The sequence below is a fragment of the Pezoporus wallicus genome, unplaced genomic scaffold (assembly GCF_028554395.1).
Source record: "Pezoporus wallicus isolate ANWC-B61680 ecotype Strahan unplaced genomic scaffold, APGP_CSIRO_Pwel_v1 scaffold_7402, whole genome shotgun sequence".
Taxonomy (NCBI): domain Eukaryota; kingdom Metazoa; phylum Chordata; class Aves; order Psittaciformes; family Psittacidae; genus Pezoporus; species Pezoporus wallicus.
In genome coordinates, this window is record NW_026641037.1 from 4538004 (window position 1) to 4550050 (window position 12047).

Below are 12047 nucleotides of genomic sequence, written 5' to 3' on the forward strand. Positions count from 1 at the left end.
CTTCAAGGTATACTACATACAAATAGGACAGGAGAGTAGAGAGCAGAACTTAAGGATCGTGGGTACATGAGACGACAGGAGGGCTTTAACAGAGAACTTCACTGAAAGATCCTTCGATGCAGAGGCTGCAGGGGTGCTGGTGTGCCAAACCACTGATAGAGCACTGCCAGAGGAACAGTTCTGCCTGCAAAGGGTACATCACCACTGAATAGACAGCTGCTTGAAATACTGACAATAACATGTTAGTTAATCAGAAGAGGAATAAGAAGATGAAGTGTAAGTAGAGATTGAAATATCCTATCTGAATGTATGCTTTTGCATAAGCATCAGAAATAAGCTGGGTGGCTGCTTTTAGGAAGATTTGTTCCACAAGTGCTGCTGGAGGGTTTGGTGTAACAGATCTGAGCCCACGTAATGTAGCTCTTTAGGAAGAAGAAAGTTTACAGGTTGTTTCTGGCAGAGTCTATGATCACTTACAGCAGAAAAAATGCTGCAGTGGAGTGTCTGTGTCTCAGGAAGCTTTCTGGTGGTCCCTAAGAGCCCTTGCTGCCTTGTCAGCCCTAGTGGCCTGCTCTGTAAGAGCACATCACACCAGGCAGCCCTCTCCCCTGCACCAGGGCTCTTCTTATTCCTGAGGGGCATTTCTGAAGCTGTCTCGGGTTCAAGCAGAGATACCTTAGGTGATCTCAGCTGTTCCAAGGAACTCAGTCTCCAGCTGAGCCTCCCAAAAACTCCTAGGGAAAGGTGGTGTTCCTCTGCAGCTTTCCAGGATGAAGAGGCATGCAGGAGTAGGAGCAGCAAGCCTGATACATGCATGATAAGGCTGGGCACCCCTGACCCCTGCTAGCTTGCGCTACTCCATCAACACAAACTATCAAGGACTCTTGTTTTGCACTTCCCACACATTACCTCATCTTTCCTTCCAGCTGAGTGTTTTTCCTCAAATGGTCTCTGGACCTCTGTAGGATGGGCTGCTTTTAAGGATATTCTAAAAGTGAACCGAGAAATTTAAGCTTATTGTTTTATGAGTCTAGAAGTGATTCCCCAGGTCTGCACAGACATTGAAAAGCTTTTAGGAGTCTGTAAAATGAAAACCTGTGTTCTCCTTTCAATATATATCATTGCTGTGACTGTTGTGGTATGAGGCCAATGATTTCATTGTGACTGTGGGGTGATTTCCCCAGCCTTAACAGTGACACTGTTGTGAGGATTGGACTCTGGCTGCCTGAGCCTGCAGGCTGCTTTCCACTGCAAGCAGCAGCAATGAAATGGAGTTGGTGCATGTGTGGGCTGTTAAAATCTGCAGGGTATTTGGAGGAGTTTTATATGTTTTCCACGTTTTCAAAAGTACTTTCCATCCATCCAAAGAGTTTACAGAAATAACTTGCTGCAAAAATATAAAAAGCAGCAAGTGTTTGTATTATGTGGAAATGTTAATTTAAACTTACTGGGGCTAGACCACATAGTTTACTTCCTAGCACTTAGTGCATGGCAGTAAGCATACTGCATGCTTTCTGAAGCACCATGAATCAATAAAGACTGAAAGTCAGCCAAGGCTCCTTTGGTCCCCTCACTGGTACGACTGCAGCCAGCAAGATGCCATGGCCTGGCATGGAGAGCACGGTGCTATGTACGCTTAGGGAGTGTGGAGAAGGGTAGCAGCAGAATGGAATGCATCTTGACTAAGTGACTTGTATGAAGTCCACATAAGGAACCCAGCAAGTGACATCTGAGGGAGCTGCTTTATTCTGATGCAATATCAATATGATGCTTGCAGCTCTCTGGGCCTATATAAAAAGACAGACGTGATGGGTACCTAGCAGCTAATTTCAGCCACAGATAGAAATTAGCACACTTCAGTTGCTAATTCCTTGAAGATACAAGCTGCTTCTGATATAAATATTAGCATGAGGCTCACTGTGCAGTGACTACCCACAAAATTATCATTTTTAGTTGCATTAAGCCAAAGCAGAGAAAAATGAAATCTACAAAGGCAAAGATGCATCAGAAATTCCCTGGAACTACACTAAAGATGTACCCTGCATAAAAAGCCCTAACAAACAATAATTAACACTGCCAGCATGCTTCATCATACTGTTAAAGAGAATAGAAACAAGTTAGTTAATCCCATCTGAATTGTAATGTAACACCATACATAATGATATAGTCTTCTTTCTTTGGACTGTTGGTTTTAAGTGATGGAATGTCTTCAGAGAATCTAAATTTACTGTTCACAATGAAACTGGATGCTTCCTCCAGTATGTCACAGAATCATAACCAAATGAGGTTTTTAATTAATAATTGAGTAAGTCCTTAGTGAGTTTCTGAAATGTGAGGCATGTTCTACATCTGCATGATGCCAGGAGATCTATGAGGATTATCAGCTGTTTCTGATTAGGAAAGTAAGTAGGAGTCCTTGAATCTGGACCAGTGATGGTGGATTGAGCTTTCCTCTCAAGTCTACTGTTAGTGCACAGATCTGGAATTTCAAAGCAATCCTAGAGCACAAATGTAAATTCAGTGCAGCTTTGAGAGGAATACCACTTCTGCTCATTAGCTGATTTTTGCTCCTTCCTTGATACGATTAAATATAAAGCAGTAAAAAAAGCAAACCCCAAACTAGCAGAGCTTTTACTCTGTCCCTTTTGTCACCTCCCATTCACCACAGCAGCGTATCTGTTGTTTTCCTATGCTAGAGATGTCCTCAGCTCTCAGAATAGTCCTCAGGACTCACGGCTTTCAGTTATCTTGAAGCCGCTGTACCTTACAACACTGTCCAGATCACCTACCAAAGGGCCTCAGAAAAGTCAAGTATGAAGGCACAAGAGAAACTGTGTGTGAGAGAGAATTTACTGGAATAAAGTAAAACCAAAATCTGTATCTTTGTTTCCCCTCAATATAGAGCAATTTCAATGCAGTTACAGCCCGAACACACTTTTCTATTTAAATACGTGGTGCAGTCTGTGAGTATTTGAGGACCTAAGGCACCAAGCCTCTAAGACATAAAATTGAAAAGCCACTGTGTGCACTATAGAGAGCAATGCTTTTACTGTGTTCAGTCTACTGTGATGTGTGGCTTCATCAAGTCTCACCTTGAGAACAGCTAAGTGACTTGTGTGTACTCTTCTATTTAGGAAGCAGCTTCAAAGCTCTTGTCCCAGGAAGCTTTCTGGGGGAACCTTGTTCTTTTTCCTCAATAGCCTTGCAGACCTGAGAGTATTCTCTGGGGCTGTGCATTCCAATCGTTGTCCCAGAAGCTCTACTCTGCCTTCTTCTAGTGCAAATTCACCTTTGTTGAACACAGATGGTCGTGGTTATGTATTCTAAGTGAGACTGGATTCTAAGTGAAGTCTCACTAGTGTTTTGTACAGGACTATTAGGATAACTACCTGCTGAAAATTTCTGTCCTGAAGCCCACATCTCAGGTTCTCTTTTCATGGTCACGTCTCCGTAAGAGCTCCCAGTCATTCTGTGTTGAATACCCACGTTTTTTGCCTCTCCCTCCTGCCTGGTATGACTTTGATCTGTATGCTATTCAAATTCACAGCATTTCTTTTGCTGTAGTTTTTCACGTCACCCCACGCTTCAACTATAAGTCTGCCTCTGCAGAGTGTAAAATATTTACTAATGAAAGAAAAATATTTTACCTTTAAGTCCTAGTCCATATGGCCTCTTCAACCAAAAATAAATAAAGGAACTTTGCTGCTTTCAGCATTAAGCAAATACATAAATGTAAACTATCCCAGAAGACGGGCCTGAATATCAACAAATTAAAGTTTTCTTCTGACACATTTCTAAAGTATCAGGGAAATGGGACAAGAACGGCAAGCATACACCTGTCTTCCAAAATTTCTTGTCCTTATGAGTCAGTCTTGGTATCGGACAAACCAGTTACTCAATGTGCTCTGCTGTTGCAATAGTGTAGATCTGAGAAGGAATGTGGTACAACCTCTGGTGATATCATGTTCTACCTTGCAAAAACCACAGTTGTGGTTAGTGGAAGATTCTGCTCCCACTCACCCCAAGCAACCCCCTATAATGGAAATCTGAAAATAAGTTTGATAGTGTATCTGGAAATAATCTGTATTTTGAGAATAAAAAGCAAATGGAAGGAATTAGGGTCACTGGAATATCAGTAGTAAATAGCCTTACAGTACTTGTCTCTGAGTGTGCATGTTTGATTACTGTGGCCAGCTAACCTGTAGCTTTCTGGAGTATATAGCTAGATCCTTGGACCCAGCTGGAGAAGTCAGCTCTCTGTGCAAGCCTTTGCCAACAGCAGTAAAATGTTCAGGTCAGTGTGTTCAGAAGTAGTTCTGATTCTGAGAGTCTAATATAAGATCTTTCGAAAGTTACCATCAGAAAGTGTTAAGATGCCCACTGCCCTCAACTTGCAAAAGTATTTGATCAGGGAATTGGAGCAAGATAAGCGATATGCAAGCTGCAAAACTTAAATGTGCTTTCACAGAGGATTTACTGAAAGGATGAACTGGAATCTGCATGTAACAGGGTCTTTGGACTCTGATAATCTCTTTCATATTCAGTAAGAGTAGACACAATACCACCAGGATTTAAAGTGTGGTTTTTACAAAATCCACCACGGCTCTCTGAAAAGTGCTTTCTTGAGAACACAGCAGGTTTACAAGGACTTTCTGCACCTGGTGCTGGCTCCAGTAACTCCTCATCTCTATTGATCTCTTTGCAGAAAATTTTTACAACCTTGAAGAGCAGGCAGTGAGGAAGGGATACTAGAGGGGAAGCATGGAACTTGGGTACCCGTAGCATATCCTGTAGCTAGTAGCAGGCAGAATGTTACAGATGGAGCTGAGGTTTATGAAGAGCAAGTGAGCAGTCTGCTGTCTGTGCTCTTGCTAATAGCTCTCAAATATGTATTTCTTAAATTATCTGGTGAGTTCAAAAGATAGGTGTTGGCATAGGAAGAGGGGATTTTAAACAAGCTGTCATCTCAGGTAAGAGAGAGGGGTTACTATAGGAGCTTCACATGCTCAGTGTTTTCCTGCAGTGTCTGGAAATACTCAGTGTTTGGTGTGAATTAATACCTTGCAAGAAAACTGCTTGGAGAGTGATTCTTAGCTTTTAAAAGAAGGTACTTTCTGACAAGTATGATTTTGATTCCTATAAAAATCACTGCACACTTCCTTTTTAGTTTTCCCACTCACCTAATGTAGCGACATGTGTCTGTAATTCCAAAATACAGGGACTGTTTCTTCAGGTACATGTGACGGACAACGTGGTGGCAAGCAGATGTATGTGGATCTCAGCCTTGTGTAAGAGGCATAAAGCTGGGCACAATCCTATGCTCTCTGCTACAAATATTACATTGTTTGGGTTGGGAAAACAAAGGTATCTTGATGTGATATGCTGTGATGTCATTTTGCTGTGTGCTACTGGATCGCGTGGTTCAGGCACACCACTTTCTGGGGTCAGGCTTGTACTTAGATGCTGTAGTGTCTGAGCTGACACTAAGACAGTGCAAGGACTCTGGCTGAGGTGGATTCTCCAGAGAGCAGCTGTCTGGAAATTAGAAGAGAGTAAACAGAGTGATGCATAGTGGTTCCACTTCAAGGCATGCTGTGGAGTGTGCTGCAGAAGTAAGGAAAAGGCATTAGAGTATAAGTAGCTTCTGTGCTTCCTGGGAGAAGCTGCTACTTTGCATGGTCTGTATCTGAATCCCATGGTGAGGTTTAATAGTACTTTCTTGTATTTTGTCTGAATTGGATAACCTTGCTATTTTGGGGGGATTTGTTACATGTTCATATGACGTGAAGAGTTAAATTTATTTTGAATAGAGTTTGTTTTAATTGGGTAACACTTAAAAAAATTCCAAATTAACTGTTTAAACACAGCGTTTAGCATTTGATCCAGCAAAACTCAAAGCAGCTGCTGCACTTCTCTCAGGAAAAGACTGCTGAAGAGCACCTAGCCTGCTCTTTGAGGGTTTATTTCTTGGGCCAGGTTTTCACACAGACACACTCATTCCACACAATACACCAACCTCTCTGCTTAATTTGACTGAGAAAGTTAAAATAGGCAGGTTATGTAATGATGTTTATCTTTACATCAGGAAGTCAACTAAGAAGCTGTTAAGCTGATATTATATAACGCAGCCCTGGTTATAGAAAGTGTGGAGGAAGATGATCTAGCCTGATGCATGTCATATTGGTGGTAACTGTGAACGGTTATAATTAATATTGGTTTGTATGCCTTTGTTTTGGATGTTTGGCAGCCTTCCAGAAGGTGTTTGAGCATTAGCAGCCAGGCACTGAACTCTTAATTGTTCATGGGCATTCCAGTTGTACTATTCTATACATTAGTTAAATATACTTAAATATTCAAATAAAATAGAAGTTGTGTATCATTTCCTATAAAGCTCTAGCTCCTGAGGTCACTGGAAAAATAAAATTCACTCTTTTGTAGGATTGTGAACTGTCTCAAACTGAACAGATATTATAGGAGCAAAAGAAAGATGAGATGATTTTACAAACATGGCATACAACACCTAATTAAACAAGAGCTCAAACAACTTTAGAGCACACAAACTGCACAATGATGGGGGAAAAAAGAATTATTATTATTTTTTTTAATTAAAAGAAAAAAGACCAATTCTCTTACTCTCCCTGTAAACAGGAACATGTTCATCTACTAGTCATACTCAGCTGGACTCTCTAACAGTAAGAATAAAGGCATCCTTTATTCTGATCAAGGTCGAATTAACCTAAGGCAAGTTTCAGTTATGAGGATAAACACTGGATGTATGGTTCACAAATTAAAAATAATAAGCTTGCATTACTGAGGAAACAGTCTTCTCTGTGTGAAAAAAATTAAAATCAAACAGATGCGTAAGATGATTCCATAAAAATTCTACTGAGTAGGCTTCATTAAGCTAAACCATGATTTTTAATACAACTTTGAATTTAACAACTGGAATAAAATTGGATTCTTCTGTGTGTGATAGGCAGCAACTTATTTTACCCACAAGAATGACGATGATAGAAAAGAGTGAGCTTGTATTTTGACTGTTAACAGTATATATACCAGGCACGTGACTCACTGGTTGTCAGCAACTGCACAATACGATGAGAAGAGTAGCTTTAATCTTTAGTAGCCTCATGAAAATTAGCTGTATGTAGTAGCTCTTGCAGAAAAAGACATGCTACCATGCCAAGCTCTCATTCAAGCAGAATGCTTCTATAAGAAGTTGTTTGCATCTCTTAACCCACAACGTTACAGATCGTATAGAAAAGGCATTCCGCTGAAAAGACAGCTCCTGGAAAGCAAGGCTGTGGCATGTGATCCAACCTTATCTGACATCAGAGAATCCAGATGAGTGGAGGCATAATGAACAAGCTAACTTCACTCAGACTGCATTCTTTATTAGCCACGGGAAATTAGGCTTGATTAGTTTCATTGCTTCCGCAGTTAGCTGTGAAGCATTGCACTCAGTTTGCAGGGGAAGTGAAGTGAAAGCTTTTCTGCAGCTGTCAGAGATCCTTTCATGAGTAACAATTCCCAATTTTGTATGAAAACGGGAAATAATCAGCTCTGTATACTATGTAGTGACTGCTATACTATATGGTAACTTCGGGCATTAAACAGATGACAAATACAAGATAAAAAGATCCAATTTTCTTGTTCTTGTGTTTTCTTATACTAATAAGCACAATATAAAAAAAAAAAACCCTCTTCAGTTTTACTCTTTACTCTTCAACTGGCAGCAATTATTTTGACTAAAGTTAGTATTATCAATGCAAGCAATATGCCCATATATACCAGTGTCCAACTTGAAATGAGTATGAATACATGTACCAGTATTTATTGAGTAAGTCTACCCCACCTTCTAAGTTTGTCTGAGCTTATTACTATTGTATTTATTTGGCCATACTGATAACTGGAAACTCTTGCAATGTAGCGATGTCTGCTGTCCTTTTTGACTTGGTTTTCAAATGGTTATTGTTGTGTTGATAGGTGTGTTATGTATGGATCTTGTGAATGTTTCTTGAAGACTCTTTTAAAGTTCTGAGTTCATCAAACCTCTCCAGTTACTATGTGGGGTGCCAGCTGCGACATTCAGAAAGAACAGTTTTCAAAGTGGTGTCTGGCAGCTGGCCTGCCTTGAGGAGATAGGAGCTGGTGTACGATCAGGTACAAATTCCTAGCAGAGGTCACTATTGTGATTTTTCAGAGCAGGCAACTACCAACAAGCTCTGGCATAGTTTCTCAAAATGGAAAAGCATTGTCTCTGTTTCACTGTCTGTGTGTAAACTGGTTTTATTAGCCTCTCTCCCAGGGCCTGCTTTTCTCATGTGCACAAATGTATGGACTAGGAGCAGGTGGCTGTTATGGAAAGTATCTTCACATCTGGGTAACATGCTTGTGTTGTGCTTGCCTCCTTGCTGCCAAAAGCCTCCTGCTCCCATATCGCACACCCCTCTAAACACCATGTCTTCAAATGGGTAGAGAGATACATGTGTTGAAGCAAGCTGCTTGCTTGTCCCAAACAGAGCATCCCACACAGGTGTACTGACAGTGGTTGCCAAAGAAGGGATTTTAACTGAGATATGAAGGCAGGGAGAGAGAGCTTTAGGTCAGACCCTCAGCCACTTCTCGGGCCAAAAGGGCTACAGCGGTGACAGGCTGCTGCTTTGTATAATTGTTCTGGAGTTACTACACCAAGGGTCATGCTGGAACACAGCCAGGATGTGTTTAGCACAGCATAGCATAATGCTGATTTGTATGCTGACCACACCAGTCACAATTTAAGTACAAGCCTTTCTGTATGCTGCCTATAAGGTACGATTAAGTGATATTGCTTAAGCCATGGCACAAACGATGCTCTGGTTCATACCCAGTTTTCTCCTCCTCCAAGGGAACTACACAATTTCCTGAAAACTGGAGCCTGAAAAAAAAGCGATGTGTAATACAGGGCAGTTTTGCAACAGTGGCTTGCCATTTTCCATTCATAAGGTTTTCTATATGCACTGGAATTTCAAAACTACTTTATATATCGAAGTTTAGTACTGTGCTTTCTGGTTCAACCACTTTCAATCGACAAATATACTCCTCTAACTGAAACAGAAGTGCCGGGAATCAACACAGCTCTCTGAGGTACAATAAGGCTCACCTAATTGCTTCCTGTCTTGCTGATCCATCATCCTGACCCCCTCTTTGATGTCTTTTTTTTTGTTTGTTTGTTTTGTTTAGTTTTTCCTGGAGCATTAGTAACAAGTGAGAAACACTGTCTCAGGGTGTTATATACGGGATTATTTCTCTACCCCCAGCACAATGACCATATGTAATGGGATTACCTCTTATTTTAAATAAAAAAGCCTTGGAAACATCAAATACTGTTTATGAAAAAGTAGTTTCTTTATTGAAAAAAAAAATCTTTGTAATAATACATTTTTGTCAGTCAGCAAAAGCAGCCTAACTGCTGCAGATGTCTTCTTTCTGCTCACTAAATTTAGGCTGTTCTTCCTCTCCTTCTGTATACATATTCCTTTGACATCAAGAGGACTGTGGCCTCTTTAGAGTATATTTATTGCTGTTGTAAACAGGGAAAACTGATGAGGCCAGATGCTGGAGTCTTCTGCAGTGTTCCTTCTTAGCATGCTTTAATTTCAAAATACTTGTACCATTAGTGCCAAAATTCTGAAAGTATGAAAATACAACTGGAAATGGGGAAAATGGGAAATGTGTGTCAGCACTAAATGTATATTCTGTTTTCTTCAATGAGAAATGAACAATTTCACAGGACATAGCTGTGGGAGGAGAAGAAAGTCCTGGTGCAAACCTACAAAACATGGGACTATCGAGGAGAGGGGGAGAAGACAGAAAGAGGCCTTTTCTTGATCTGGGTTAGGTTTTTTGCAGTGTAAGTTGTCTGTAAAATTAGGACTTTGCTACAGCCAAATCTAGTCCTGATTTTTAGACTTCAAATTTGCAAGAGTTGCCCAGGAGATTTTTTTTTTTGGTACCTGGAGTAAGCTCTTGTACATTTTTAGTTGTGCCTAAATCAAAAAAGTGTAAATGAAAATGCAAACTTCAATCAAAAAAATCACATCAGCAGCGTTTGCTTTGAACTTTCAGTCCTCTCTGCCTCTCATACGCACATCCACGCAGGGTATGAAGTGTTTCAGATCTGACGGTCTGTTTGAGACCCGATTGAGAAATAAGTAACATTCCCCCTCAGTACAAGTATTTGAGTACCCCTAAATTCACCAATTTTAATATACGTTTTCCCTTTAATAGGGCTCTAGAACATGCCACAAAGATCATCATGTTTCTATCCAAGTCACCCATTTTTATGCCGTCTCCTCCTAGCTGTCATGCAAAAAAAGCAAGCTGTTTGTATTGCTTTTGAAGGCACTTCATTACTATTTCTGTGCCAGGTTTTAGAAAGCAGCTTTCATGATTCTGATCAGTCCATGCTGTCAGCCTACACAACCCACTTCTTAAACTTTCAGATAAGCAAGGCTTTTCATGCTTTCTCCCATGATGTCCTCACATTAACCTTATGCCCTCTGTTAACCTCAGCAAAGTTATTTCTTTATCCTCCTTCAAATAAGCCCTTCCTCCCTTTCTCTTTGCCAAGATGACTGAAGCAAAAAGCCCAGCAACAGGTGGATGCTGGTGCTCTATATTGCTCGGTAAGGTCTGTAAGGTTTCTCTATTCCTCCATGACTTTCTGTCGTGTAATTGGGCCGTCAACTTCTCGGAGCAGAACATCTAAGCACGTTATTTGTACGGCAGGTAGCACAACAGGAGCTGATCCGTACCTGGGGCTCTTACCGTATCACTGCCAACACAGTTATTTAGTCCATTTTTGCCCATTAACTGCTGCCAGCCACGTACACGTTCGGCAACGCGGTCTAAGGGGGATAACCGGTACTGCCAAGTAACCCGGTGGCACAGTTGTACCTGCCCCTCCCTCCTACAGCACACACCGGCCACCACCGCCGGAGCGCCCGGGACAGCGGCCCCACCGCCGGGCACGCTCGAGGGCGGGGTTCGCCGGGCGGAGCAGCCCGAGCCCGGCGGCGCCGGCGGGAGGAAGGGACGGAAGCAGGGAGCACGCCGCCGGCCGCGAAGGGGTGGGCGGAGCGGGGAGCCGGACCCGCGGGGCTCCCGGCGCCGTGTAGCGGACCCAGCCTCTCTTTCTGGCGGCGGGCTGGCATTTGCTCCCCGGCGCCGCCCGGGCCCCGCCGGCTCCCGGTGGCAGCTGCCAGGCGCCCTGAGGGCCTGGGGTGGGGCGAGACGAGTCCCCGCGCACCGCCATCCCGTCGCGCGGACCTGGGCGGGGCCGTGCCGCCGGGCGCCGGCCCCTTTAAGGCGGGCGGCGAGCGCTCACCTTGCCTCCTCCCCCCCCGCCCCTCCGACTAGGTACCGACCCCGAGCCGAGCCCTGATTGGGCGGCCGCTGGGCCCGGTCACGTGGGGAGTGTGGGGGGGCTCCCCACAGCCTCCAGGCCGCCATTTTGGCTGGAAAGTTTGGAATTTCTGAGCAGTGCGAGCGGGAGGTGGCGGGAGTGCCTCAGCCCTGCCCTGCCATACCCTAACCTACCCTAGCCTGCCCGGTACCGGCCCGCCGCGACCCGGCTCCCTCGGAGGTGCCACGGCGGAGGGAGCCCCGAGCGGAGGCGCTCGGTCTCTTTGCCAGCCGACCGGCGGGTGTGCGGTTGGGTCGGTCGGCGGGTCGGTCAGGCGGGGCGGCCGCCGTGCTGCCCCTCCCGCGCCCGGCCGGCAGGGGGAGCCGCGCCGCCGCCGCCCCCGCCGCCGCGCCGCCCCGGGTCGGGCTCAAAGTTTGTGAGGCGGAGTCCCGGTCGGTGGTGGAGCGCCATGCCTGTTAGGAAGCAAGGTGAGCGCTGGGTGCTGAGCGGCTATTAGAGCCGGTGCCCGACAACAGCTGCGCTGGGCGGCGGCGGGACGGGCGAGGAGGGGCGGCCGCTGGTCCGCGGGCTGCGGGCGGTGGGAGTCCGCCGAGGGACATGGTCCCGCCCGCGCTTTCTTAGCTGCGAACAAAGAAGCTGC

General features: G+C 44.2%; 1 protein-coding gene across 19 annotated transcripts in view; it reads left to right on the forward strand.

Annotated features, from left to right (window-relative positions):
• The first annotated feature begins 11744 nt into the window (after positions 1-11744).
• Positions 11745-12047, forward strand: part of DLG1 (discs large MAGUK scaffold protein 1) — a 163791-nt gene continuing 163488 nt past the window's right edge. For all 19 annotated transcript variants that reach the window (XR_008973825.1, XM_057421725.1, XM_057421730.1 and 16 more), the window contains exon 1: positions 11745-11874. Coding sequence is in view for 18 of the 19 variants with exons in the window: in XM_057421725.1 (XP_057277708.1) it covers positions 11856-11874 (19 nt within the window). In the remaining variant the exon portion in view is untranslated. The remainder of the gene's footprint in view (positions 11875-12047) is intronic.